General features: G+C 45.3%; 1 protein-coding gene across 8 annotated transcripts in view; it reads left to right on the forward strand.

Moving 5' to 3' along the window:
• Positions 1-13,523, forward strand: part of DCX (doublecortin) — a 126,800-nt gene that overhangs the window by 41,251 nt on the left and 72,026 nt on the right. For 6 of the 8 annotated variants that reach the window (XM_040572305.1, XM_040572306.1, XM_040572308.1 and 3 more), the window contains 3 exons: positions 402-608; positions 2,152-2,542; positions 12,874-13,214. In XM_040572305.1, the coding sequence (XP_040428239.1) occupies positions 2,179-2,542; positions 12,874-13,214 (705 nt within the window). In that variant the 5' untranslated portion in view covers positions 402-608; positions 2,152-2,178. Of the gene's footprint in view, positions 1-401; positions 609-1,886; positions 2,543-12,873; positions 13,215-13,523 lie in introns of those variants that run through there. The other 2 variants (XM_040572307.1, XM_040572312.1) reach the window with 2 other exon arrangements.

The following is a 13,523-nucleotide window of genomic DNA, read 5'->3' on the forward strand; positions in this document are numbered from 1 at the left end:
GCAGAACCACCAAGTGAATTGGCCCTTCCTGCTTGCCAGTGTAAACCATGAATGCTGTGTAAAACCCATACAGCAGCAAGACTGGGCTCAGTGCCACTGGTCAACTGTTTTCTTAGTTGCTTTCCTAACACACTGGAGTCCTGTGCCAGCATCGTAACACATCGTAGGCTTATAGCCATGACCTCCCTGTACTGGTAATCCTATAAAATTGGTGCATCAGTCTAATTAAGCTCTTTTTTTCAGTGGGGTCAGATGCTTTCTTGGTGAAGCTAGAGCTAAGGAGAATTTTTTTCCCTTCAGAACACAGGCTCCAAACTTGCCCCTTTAAACTCTTTGTTTACCTGTCTGTTAACATATCCAGAGCTGGAAAGAACACACCCTGTTTTTTTTCCCCCCCTCAGATACAGAGAAGACTACAAGCAGCTGAATGATGATAGAGTAAAACCCACCGAGGCAAAGTTACCGTGAAGGGATCGAACAAGGCACTAGGACCTAGGAGGCGTCTCATCCACCCTGGCAGGAATTTCTTGCTTGGAGCTCAGACAACAAAGGCAGAGTGAGCCTGGTTTTCTTTCTCTCAGCATCTCCACCCTGTGCGCTGAAAACCGGTAAGTAGAGCTCTTTCGAGTGACTTGCATGCAGAAAAGTAACAGATGTCAGATGGAAGGAGGAATCTTTCTCTTAGTATCTTGCAGCATCTGCAGAGCATTTTTAAAACAAAACCCCTGCATCCTCTGATTCATTCCCAAAGTTGCTTGGATGTTTCATTGTTCAGCACATGACACAAGCCTGAATCTACCCCAGCTAGCATCGTGGGGAAAACGTTCTGAACTTGGGGTTTCTCTATGGATTGCCTGCATTGTCATCTGCTTTACCGCAGGCTGGGGACAATGATTTTTCACGTACAGGTCATGGTGACATTGTAAAATGCAGGCAAGCAGCTCAGTTCTGGCAAATGTGAGGGGCGGGGAAGAGATAGCAACAGCTTTTCCTACATTTATACCTGGCTGCTGAGTGCGGGCTGTGAATCCAATTTCTGCCCCGTGTTAACATGCAAGCAACATACATTAGTTGCATGTTCCTGGCTGTGCCAAGGGAGTGGAAATCTTTCTGTTGCAGGGCTGGGGGATTCCTTCTCCTTTTGTGTTGGGGTTTGGTGCGGGAGGAAGGTTGTTCTTGGGCATAAACTAAGGGCTATGCAGAAATTCCTGATTAATGACTGTCAGCTCAAGTCCCTGCTTTTCTCTGCTCTTCCCCTGCGCTAGGAGCCCCCTGTGCTCAGAACAATGAAAGGTGAGCTGGCAGGGGCGGCGTGTCCCTTGGGCAGGGGCACTTCCAGCAATTAAATCACTTAAGGCTGGAAGGGGGTTGGAAATAGCCCCTTTATTTTCTCCTCCTCATTAAACGGGAGCAGAAATGCAATTCAGAAGCGGCTCAGGCTGCTGAAAAGAGCTCATAGAAGCCTCGTTTCAATGACAGATTTTTTCTTTCCAGTCATTTCTTCTTAGAGATGTAGGCTGGTCCTGGGAATTGATTGATGGGCTAGGAGGGGGCTGCGGATAGGGGGAAGGGTGGGCTGGATCTCATTGCTAACCCTTATTGAACAGGCTGTCACAAAGAAACTGCTTATTCCCCTGTGACCATTCTTTCATAAATGCCAGTTTATTCTAATGTTAAATATTCAGATGCTCTGGTTCCTTCCGTGATTCGACAGATTGAAGGGCTGACTCACTGGGATCTCCTTGTTTTCTGTTGCCAAAGGAAACCTCACAGGGCTCAGAGGTTTAATTCATTGCCAACTGGTGTTTGGATGAGTTTTTTGGGGCCGAGCTGCAACTGTCATGTGTCCCTTTTGGCCCCGAGTCCCCTTTTACTGCACTTTGAAAACTCCCAGGTGCAGGAGCAGACTGCTCTCTAGAAATGTGTTCCCTGCCCCCAGTAGTTGGATCCCTTTCAAAACGCGAGGACCACTCCTACCCTCAGCCCCCAGAATCGATACAAATCTGGGTCAGGGGAGGGGACGCTTCCCAAATACATCTGTCCTGCTCCAGACACAGCGCTTGCGTTAGTGTTGTTTTTCTCTGACTTGTGGCTCTGCCTGGCTCTAACCTGTCCCCTTCACACTCCTTCTCTCCCCATCTTCCTGCTCAGCTTCAAATCTTTAGGGTTCACCAAACTATGGAACTTGATTTTGGACACTTTGACGAAAGAGACAAGGCGTCCAGAAACATGCGAGGCTCACGTATGAACGGGCTGCCCAGCCCCACTCACAGTGCTCACTGTAGCTTCTACAGAACCAGGACCTTACAGGCGCTGAGCAATGAGAAGAAAGCCAAGAAGGTGCGTTTCTATCGCAACGGGGACCGCTACTTCAAGGGGATTGTATACGCTGTGTCCTCTGACCGCTTCCGAAGTTTTGATGCTCTCCTGGCTGACCTGACCCGCTCCCTGTCCGACAACATCAACCTGCCTCAGGGAGTCCGCTACATTTACACCATCGATGGGGCGCGGAAGATCGGGAGCATGGATGAGCTGGAGGAAGGTAATTAGCATCGCTGCCTGGTGCAGTGAGGAGGCGGGGTGAGGAGGGGGCTGCACCACTCAGTCTGCTGCTAAGGTCATGTTTCCTAGGGGCTCGGGGATGCTTCTGCCCCTCTGGGCTGAACCTGCCCAATCTCCTTTTACCCCTGGAGAGGTGGCAGCCCCTGGGGAGCACCCGGCACGCTTAATCTGGAGCAGATGTGGAGCTGGAGGGGCGTGTCTGTCTCTTGGCGAGACATGGCTGTATCCAGTGCTCAGGGGGCTGTCTGAGGGTGTCCCTGTGTCTGTCCAGGCTGCGAGGGGGGGGTCCCACTGGGGTGGATAGGTGTGAATGGAGAAAGGGGAGGTGCTGGGGGTGTCATCTGCTGGGCTTGGAGGTACTGGGGGTGTCATGCAGTGTGTGTAATGGTGGGTGGGCTCATGCAGTGCGTGTGATGGGGGTGGCAGGGATTTATGAAGTCTGGGGGGTGCATCGGGGGGCTCATGCGCAAGGTGGGGGGGGCGTGGGCTGGGCTGTGCTGTGCAGGGGTGTTGGGAGTGGAGTAGAGTGCTGGGGTTCATGCAGGGTGCCCATGGTGGGGGTGTGGAAGGGGTGTGTGAGCGGTTCACGCCGCATTTGGGAGCGTGGAGGGGTGTGTCGGGCGCTCGCGCAGTGTGTTGGGGGTTAATGAACAAAGCATGTGCACAGAGATGGATTTTAGGGGGTTGCACCTGGCAAAATTTGGGGATTTATACATATGTGTGGAAGAATGTGCAAGGAAGGTTAACTGCAGAGGAGGCACTGGGATTCCTTGGTGGGGTTCATGCTCACGGTGCACTGCAGTGGCTGTGTGTGAAAGGGAGAGTGCCGGGGGCTCCTGTGTGGAGCTGTGTATGGAGGGGAGGTACAAGCGTTCAGATGTGGGGGTGTGTAGGCGGGTGTATCTGGGGAGTGCTTCTGCAGAGACTGTGCGGTAGGGGCTGCTGTGGGGTGGGCTGCTGTGGTAGGTTTGTGGGGAGCTATGGAAAGGCATCTAATGAGTGGAAGATGTGAGTGTGCAGGGGATGCTCAGGGCAGGTTTGAGCGTTCCCTGCTTCGAGAGGGGCTGGCAGTGTTGCCTGTTCCCCTGGGCATCGCTTAGGCTGTGGGATGAAGGATGAGACAAAAATCCATCCTTCTGTCTGGGATGAGTTTGCTCCCATGGAGCTCAGTGCCAGCTGTGTCTGTGTGTGGGGAGCTCCCTCTGCAGCAGGTGGGTGCTGCCAGGAGGATGCCCAGGACGAAATTGCTGCGTGGCCGTGCTCTGTCGGCGGCACAGCCTGAGCAGGGTGCACGGAGGACACCCACAGCGACTGCTTTTCTCTGCCTGGAACGGTTCAAATACTCCATCCTTTGTGTGGATGTACCCTGTTGCAAGAAAAGAGGTGCTTTTCCCTGGTCTGTTTCCTTCCAAGCAGATCACCTGGCTGATTTGGCTACTTTAGAAAAACCACAGGGCTTTTGCTGTTAATAAGACAATGGCTGTGAGCCTGTGTGAGCCACTGAACTGCAGGGGCAGCCTCAGCAGCGAGTCATTGTGTGACCTTGACTTGAGCCTCTTTCCCTAGGTCTCTCTATCTGCAAGTGGGATACTCATTTCCCCAAGATACTTTGTGGGGAAAAGCACACAATGGAATGATACCAGTTTTCGTAGAAGATTTTTACTGGGAACAAGTTGGTGTCTTTCAGAGAGCTGACGCAGTCCTAGTGGAGTTATTCTCAGCTGAGTTACCATACAGCTGTCAAATGGAGGTGTGGCCTCCCTTAATTCTAGAGATTCTGTTCTTTGTTTCTGTGCTCTCTTTAATATGGCTACAGCCTTTCTCTAATGACAGCTCTCAGTCCTGCAGTATGTCTTCAGGAGTAACTCTATAGGAGAAAATGCAGTTCTCTTACACCCTTCCTGCTTTCTGTCAGAAGTTAACGGGCCTTTCGTTATTATGCCTGGTTTTCACTTTTTTCTTTCTGCAGATAAGTACTTAATTCTTGAAAAAAAAATATATATTTTTACTGGTTGGGGTACAGGCAGGATGTGCTGACATTTGGGTTCTGCCAAAGCAGTAGCTGGAAGCAGCACTGAAGACATGTCACTGAAACCAGAATGGGATTGTGTTGCGGTATCCCCAGCAGAGCATCAGCAAGGAAAATACAATGAGCAGAATGAAAACAAAAGAATCCAGTGTCTCTAAATGCAACAGCAGATCTGTGTGCTGTTATTGACTGTTTAATGATAACATTGCCGTACTGCTGGAATGCCCCACGCATCTTGTAGAAGAGCAATCTTGAAGAGACGTTGCTTTTGATTATTAATACTGTGGTTGCAGCCAACCTTGTGGTAAGCTATGCTATTAGCTTGGGTGTTCGCATAACTGTGTGCTAGGTACACATGGGAACAGAACTTCAGAGTATTTACACTGTGGGATACAAGCACAGGATGGGTACTAACAGTATGTTTCCTATATAAATTAGCTTTCTAGTTGGGGACTGAGAGCATCTAAAGCAGTTTAAGTTGTTGTAATGTGACTATTCTTGTAATTTCCAATAAACAAGTAGAACCTAGGAAAAAAGTCATGAAAGAGGGGTTAACCTCCGTTTGATCTGCAATCACCGGTAAATTACTAATATTCTTTCACATCACACTTCATACTTGATTACTTCAGCATGATTAAAAATGTGTATATGGTGTAGCCTGAGTGCACTTCCCTCTGTAGGGTAGAGGGGTGATATTGCATAATGTCAGTAACCTTGAGACAGCATGTATTTCGGGTCAACAAAAACACTCGGTGTGCTACTAATTAAACGGTCCTTGGAAGTAACCCTTTTGGTCTCCAGAGCCAGACTTTGTAGGCTTTCCTCACCTGGCATTAGGGGCCTTTCTCCTGAAGTTCTGGATAAATGTTTTACTTCCTAATCCGTCCGAAATGGAACGAGTGAAATCTCTTCTATTCTTCTGATCACATCTCTCCTACCCATCAGTTGGGATGTGCCTCCTGGTCCTTTCCAGTACTGAACCCTAAAACCTTCTCATTTTGGAGGCCCACCAGGACTCTGCCAACTACGGAGTGCTTTCTGCTGCCTGCTGAGCTCTCACCTGTCACTGCTGCTTGTTCCATGCTGCCTCCTGTGCCAGAGTTGTCTATGTCCATGTCTCCCAGTGACCTTCTCTCAAAATCCACCATTGTTTTCTCTCTCCCTTTCACTTATAATGGCAGTCTTCCATCACTGCAGTCATTATCTTAATCTTGACCCCCCAGTTTTCATCATCGGTTTTCACGTATCTGTAAATAGTGCCCAAGTACATGCTGCCATTTTCTAGGACTGCATTCCTCCTTAATCTACATGTTGCTTTAATGCAATATAGCATCCTATTACTTCCCTCTTACAGCTGATCCTGACTTATTGGTCAGTTGCTAACAGTATCCTCTACTGGCATGCTCTCTTTGCTAAGTCAGGAGTGAGTGTTGGGCCCAAGTGCTGCTATCTAGCATGGTTGTTCTGGTCAATAAGTGAATCTTGGAAAAGAGCACCAGCTGAACTTCATATTATAAGGGGTTCTGGTGACTGAGGCTTTAGGAAATACATGAAGTTGTCTTTATAGATTACTGCTGAGCCACCATTGTAACAGTTAATTCTGCACCTGGTGCTGTGAGAACTTGAATATGAAAGATGATAAAAAGGAAAGCAGCCATCTTTTCCAGCCTTGTTCACGTTGATATTAGGGCAGCTTACATTGTCATTCAAGTTTCTACTAAAATCCTCGTGCCTTTGACAGGGTGAGTTGTTCCTTGGTTCATTTTGAGCACCCACATGCTTATAGACCCATTGCAATGAGATGGCAAATCCTACGCAAAGGAGGCAAATGCCTCAGCTCCGACTGCTCTTTTTCTTTGAAAGGAGGGCTGGATAAAGGTGGAAGCAGATGCTACACACTGACTTCAGCAGAAAGACATCTTCAGAAACTCCATGCTTGGCTATGTGTTCCGAACTCGGGTTGCAACTTCTTGTCTCCATTGTCCCACAGATGAGCTCTCTGTGGGACAAAAGATTATTTTTAGTCCACTCCATAATTCTGCTGCTTTCTCATGTGGCCCCACTAGCTTTTTCTTGACATAATGCAAAGGACAGTGAGCTGTGACTCGAGCCGAAGCCCAAGCCCAGGGCAGACGCCTGGCAGTTGAAGGCAGCACAGCCCTGAGTTAACTTCACCCCTGGTGGAGGCTGTGATACTTCAGTGAAGCGGAGAACTGACACTTCCCCCAGAAGCTGGATTCCCCACCTTGCCCAGGTTAATGTTTGTCACTGCTTAGAGGCACTGACCAAACCGGGCATCCTACTGTGCAAGGCACCATACAAATGTGTACGAAGAGAGCTTCCAGCCCAGGGAAGTTACAGTCTGAACATGTTAAGGTGGAAGAAGTTGTTATTACTGCTGAGGAACTGAGATGCAGAAGGGCAGCCTGACTTGTTTGTCCTAGTTCTGTAAGAGAAAAAGATGGAAGTCAGAGCTCTGAGCTTTCGTGTTCAAGTGCTTTCATTTGTTTCCTGAGTCTTTTTCAGGGTCTGGTCAGAGGTCTTCAGGTACTTGCATGGTTCAGCTATTTTATTAAAAGTGGACGTTGGACCTATTTCTAGAGGATGATTTCATGTGAAGAAAAGGTCCTTTGCAGGGTCAGAAATAAGTGTGAAGTAAGCATTTACTGAATCCAAATATAGTATAGGCATGGTGAGTAAAGGCAAAAATGCAGACTGTAGATGAAAATTAATACTTGAGAGACAACAAGTAGTTGAAGCTGTAGATTTTCCCTTCTGAGCTCCCGGTGTGCTCAGGCCATTAGGCAGGGCAGAGCTCCCCTTGTGTTGTGGTTGGAGTGCCCACATCATGGATTCATGCCCTTGTCCTATGCTGGGCTGCTCTAGTCTGAAATGAGTTTTTGCCTCAGTTTAAACATTACAAAAAGCTGAATGGATTTTTTGTTTTGCTCAGTGGGGTTTAAGTGCAAACGTTCTTGGGTTGTGTGAGATATTCCAGGAAGTGTTTCCAAGCTTTTGTATCCTGTCATGCCCCAGGGAGTCTTCCAAAATCTTGTCCAGGAGCGTTTAAAGTAATCACAGGAGAGGCTCCACCCTGGAGCTGTACAGTGCCTGGTGTGCGCTGGGAGTGCGGGGTTTGTAGGAAGCATATCGATGTCCCCACCCAATGTGTGTGTGTTGCAGTTTGCATGGAAAGCTGAAGCTCGTGTAATCCAATATTGAAGCCTTGGTAACTTGTGGGATTGTTTTCTATGGCTGTTTTCCTAAGAGCTTGGCTAATTACATCCCTTATAACAAAACACCTTCTTGTGGTTCTATTTCCTTGCTCATCCTGGCCATCACACTAGGACTGGTATGGTCCCTGCAGGTAACCTGACATGAAAAATTCTTTATGGGCATCACGTGGTTGTGAAGGCAATTTGGTAATCATACATTTTTTTTATTATTTTTTTCAAGAGAACAAAAGGTGCTTCTCTCATGGGAGAGCTCCCTGTGGAACAGCCAGAGGAAGGAAGCTCTTCCACGGTTCATTTTGCTATGGTGGAGTAGGTCTTGAAGCAGAGGAAGATAATTTTTAATGCATAAAGTAGCAAGAAGTTCATGCATTTGATTTTAAAGGCCTGCTTTAACACAATATATAGTGAACTCTGCAAGGCACGCAGTCCATTAAATTCTTACTGGAGTAATGGTAAATCCCATGAAACACGAAAGCTGGGCACAGTAGCACAGTCTAAACTTTGAGGCAGTAGAGCTAACAACCAAAATAATTGACTGCAGCCCACAGAGACAGTTTTTGGAATAACTGTTAGCAGTTACACTTTCAAAATGGCCTCAATCCAGCTTTTCCAATTTTTCTCCACTTCTGCACGTAGTTCATTACACTTGAAAACTTGCTGGTGCATGCAAAACTTGCTGGTGCACGCTGAGAAAGGATAACTTTTTTGAAAGCACAGCCTGTCGTATTTAGTATTGTCAAAAAGAGCTGCTTTAAGAGGGTTGAAGGCTTAGCACTCATCTTGAGCTTAGAATCTCACTAAGAAACCTTCTCTAAGGCAAACCTTATCTATGCTGAGATCATCCCTTCTGTAGGAGCTGAATAATCGCCTTGTGCTTCTATCAAGTTGGTAGCACAGTAACATGTAATGCATTTGTAGCCAGAACAGTTGTGTGATACGAGCCAAGGCTTCAAATAGCAAATGTGCTGATTATGACCTAAGGTCAAAGCTCCGCTTGCAGTCCATCTATTGCTTAGGGCAGGACAGAAGGAACAAATAAATGCCTTGGCTGGTTTGGTGGCACAACAGAAACAGTGACACCTCTGGAGTACGCTGCCGTGTTGCCAAGTGCACGTCATCCTGCAGGGCTTTGGCTTGGCAGAAAGGGCATCTTGCACTGACCTGGCACTGCACGAGAAAGCTGCTGTCCTTATCACCACTGGTGTCATGCCTGCAGTGCAGTATTCAGCAGCAGTTTGGGTGTTGTCAGGGATGCTTCTTGCTTTTACTGAAGCCTCCTAGCTCTCATACGAGTCTCTCTCTTTGGGGCTGCTACTCAGGGTTCTGTTGGAAGCAGTGAAATGGCTGTTCATCATACGTTCTCATGGCTTCTAGCTGTGTTTCTGCACATGTACACAGCTGCTTGCTGTCTAAAGACGTGTTCCTGAAAATATTTGTGCACAGATTTTTATATTCAGGGCTGGCGAGCAATGTACTTCTTGGAGCCATTTCTTTTGCTCATCTGAATCTCCCATCTGCTTCTTCCCCTTTCTTTGTTATGCTGTGCACTTCTACAGCCATGCTGTGCTTATCAGGTACGTTTCTGATGGAGCTGTACACCTTGAGTTCTCACCGTAGGCGTAGCACAGATGGGTATAGCAAAGAAACTGCTCCTCTCTGATCGAAATATCCCCCATGAGATTTCTCTCCTTAGAGATCCTCTGGCCACAACATGTGTTCAAAGCTGGAAAGTTCTTGTGACTTCAGACCATTTTTGTTTGATCCTGCTACTACCTTCTGGTAAAATTTGTGTAAAACTCAGCTGTAGGAAGTAAAATAGCAAATGTTCCAGGTTGGCAAATGGTAAAAGGGATATGTCTTACTGAGGGACTTCAGTTATGTGGTTATTATTTGAGAGCCATAAACTGGGTTTGGAAAGACGTAAATTGTAGTTATCTTTAAATGAAATTAATGCTTCAGGTTACATCTGTAGGTCAGGGGAAGAAGGAAATGCCTCTTCCCTGGGGCTATACTGCTATAACTGGAAATGATGCTGAGAAGAACTGCTATTCTGAAGGGTAGAGCCACGTCACTCCAAACAAATTTTGGGCCAGTTTTAGAATTCAATAAAATATCCGCTAGGGGTTGGTTACATGAAACAAAGTGAAAAAGAGCTGATTGGATTTTCCACTTGTGACTGTGAGTGTAATCTGAAAGTGTGTATACAACTACCTAATTCTGCATTTGTGGAAACAAAGTCTAGGAGAGGAGTATTGCCTTATGCCATTTTTGCCCTCAGTGTGTGCTGTTCTAAATACACTGGACAGCTAGCTCTACTAAACAGACCAATAATCTCTTTCGCTTAATATAAAATGTTGAACTTATTCATAGAAAATATACTTTAAGACCTCATGGTTTTATAGAACACAGCACAAATACATACATTTTTCGTTGTTGTAACCCAAAGTATGTAAACAGCTTATAGTCAAGCCTGGCAGCCCTTCAGTAGCAGGTATTGCTACTTCTACTTTTCAGGTAGGGAAGCAGAGGCACAGGTCAGGAGCTTCCACAGGGATGCCTGGGGCAGAGGTAAGAGTAGTACTCAAGTCACTTATTCCTAGTATTGCATTTAAACACAGGAATCCCTTTTCTCAAAGCATCATGTTACTGTTCCATTGAGCATGCTTCCAAAACTGCCTCTGCCTGGGAGTTATTGGCTCAGGGAGGCTCAGGTTCTTAGAGTTAATTCCCCAATTTGAGCATACCAAACTCTTTGCTGTGCTTCACACTTGGTTATGAAACAAGAGAAGCACGGGCCCCCTCCGCACCAGATGTTGCTTGGCTGAAGCAGATAGATAAACCACAGCTTATCACTTATTAATGAGAAAGATTTATCAAATTGAGTGCTTTTGAAAAAACAATCTATTTCCAGTGAGAATTCCTTACAATGTATGGAACACTTTGGGGTATCTGTGCTTCTGTTGCGTCCAATTTGAGAAATGTGAGACACTAAGGAGCTTCAGCTATGGGAACTTCATAGTTTGAGTTTTTTTTCTGACAGCATGCATGCCCCAAATATAGATTGGTATTCTTTGGTCAGGCCACCAGAGCCTCCTGATGGGGTTATGTTAGTGTGGGGTACACGAGTTGAAAAAATGCCCAATAGTGTTCATCATGAAGCCAGCTTTCTGCATTCTGTATTTCTGTTGTATTTCTGTTCTTCCTTCAGAAGGGAAAACAATACCTCCTTCTTGGTGATAAATGATTTCGGTCACTACACGGCTGCAGAGACAGAAGAGCTGCTGGTGGTGGCGTAATCACTGCGAGCACTCACCACTTTCTGGCAAACAGGATATGAAGTCGGGAAAAAAAAAAACAAAAACTAACAACCATTCCGCATAGTTTCAATGGCTGCTAGTGAAATCAAACAGAGCAGTAGGAAGGACATAAGTACTATGTATCCCTTTGTTTTAAGCCTATTAAAAGGCTTCTATGGCATTATATCTGTTAGTGGTCTTTCCATGTAGTCTTTGAAGGGATCATAGGAGTATGTCCATCAAAAATGCGATTTAGTCAGCTGAAGAATGCTACATGAACACTGTGTACCAGGTATGTGTTACATGCCTGGACCATAATTTTTTTGTGGAAATTGGTGGGCTCTTTGGAAATACATATTTATACCCTGGCTGATTAGACGTCAGATCCTGTCCTAGAAGATCCCCTAGTAGAAAGCAAGGTTCAGGTGCTGGGCAGACTTTTCAAAGTTATCCAGGCCACAGAGTTTGCAGTAGGTAACTGATAAGGAAATGCAGCTAGTCTGTATTTGCAGAAGGATTTTTTTCTTATTCAAAATAGTTAAATCTATATTTTGATTTAAAAGCTATCACATTGTTTAAAGAACTTCGTTCTGTAAGATCAGTCCAATAAAGTACCAAAAGAAACTCCCTAAGATCCTACAGGTACCCATGTTATGCCTTCAGTTACTATTAAAATTTTATCTAATGGTGAGGCAAAGGACAAAAGCTTCTTCCTCTAGCAATGAGTGTTGTTTTTTTTTTAGTGCATCCTCAAATGCTCAGCAGCCTGAGTCATTTCAGACTAGACAGCTACATTCTCTTAGGGAGACTGTTTTCACAGTCTCATTCTAGTAATAAGTCCTCTAGGATCCATCAGATTTGCAGGCCCCAAAGAAGATCCTACAAATCCTTCTTTAAGGTGATCTTAAAACCTTAGGTAGATAGGATCCTATAAATTACAGACAAAGCTTGAAACTAATTTTGGATGGGATATATATATATATATATATATATATATATATATATATATTTTGTGAATTACTAATACGACTGTGCAACATTTAACCCTTCTCTACTATGTCTAAATTTGGATTGAGTATATTTTTGGTTGGTACCAGCCATTTTAAAGCAAGCAGTGGTATTTGGTGTCATATTCTATCTCAGCTGCCAGTAGGTCTGACTTCTAATAGACCACTGACACTACAGCGAAGCATATTTGTTCTGCCTGCTAGCTTTATCAAAGCTGCTTTTGGTAGAGATTATTCAGTACTGGATTTTCATCATTCTTCAGCCTTGACAAAAGAGGTACCTTGTGGATGGATGTTGATACCATCTTGGCAAGGGGTGACAGACTAGTAGTAGCTACGTCTGTAAAGATGGAGAGGGAGCTGGCAGATTTACAAAATAATTTAGGTGATCAAATGAATTGGGTGGTTAGGAGCTTTTAGACAGCTTAGTTGCATCTTCAGGTACCTAATAACTTTACAATTCTCAATCTTGTTTAACCCCTGGTTCACATGACTGAGTGATGGTGTGTATTTGCTGATGCAAGTTGTGTGACTTGCTTACTTTCAGGAAATGCTAGATTATGTTTCAAATAAGCATAAACATTATAAAATTGACTTTTAATAACAAGCTGACATGGAAGTTCTAATGAAAAGAATGAGTAATGTTTTGCATGGTTAATGGGAGAAAGATGTATAGTTTCTGTTTCTCAGGAGTCTAATGGTAAGAACTGTAGAATTAGACCAGTGTTTATTTCTTTCAAAAGGTGAAAGTTATGTCTGCTCATCCGACAACTTCTTCAAGAAGGTGGAATACACCAAGAATGTCAATCCTAACTGGTCCGTCAACGTGAAGACATCTGCCAACCAGAAAGCACCTCAGTCTCTGGCCAGCAGCAACAGCGCCCAGGCAAAGGAGAACAAAGATTTTGTGCGGCCCAAGCTGGTAACCATCATCCGTAGCGGGGTGAAGCCCCGGAAAGCAGTCCGTGTTCTCTTGAACAAGAAGACTGCCCATTCGTTTGAGCAAGTTCTCACTGATATCACTGAAGCTATCAAGCTGGAGACAGGAGTGGTCAAAAAGTTGTATACTTTGGACGGGAAACAGGTAGGAGATTTTACAGATGTTGCCTTTTTATTTTCCTATTATCTTGACACTTTGCTGACTAAGAGCAATTTTTGAAGCCTAAAATTAACCTGAGATGATCACTGCCGTCTGTTCTCTTAAAATTCAGACTTCCCATGCCAGTGGTTAAGTTGCTAAATTTTCACTGATATTAATATCAAGTAAAGAATGCAGCCAACCGTCTGAATGAAACAGATGCTTCGTCCTGCACGCCAGTGTGCAGTGCGTGTCTTCCAGACTAGCTAAATAAATAACATGGGGAGTTCGGCTCACAGCCACCAGTTGATTTAG

This window comes from Cygnus olor, chromosome 13 (assembly GCF_009769625.2).
Source record: "Cygnus olor isolate bCygOlo1 chromosome 13, bCygOlo1.pri.v2, whole genome shotgun sequence".
In the NCBI taxonomy this organism is placed as follows: domain Eukaryota; kingdom Metazoa; phylum Chordata; class Aves; order Anseriformes; family Anatidae; genus Cygnus; species Cygnus olor.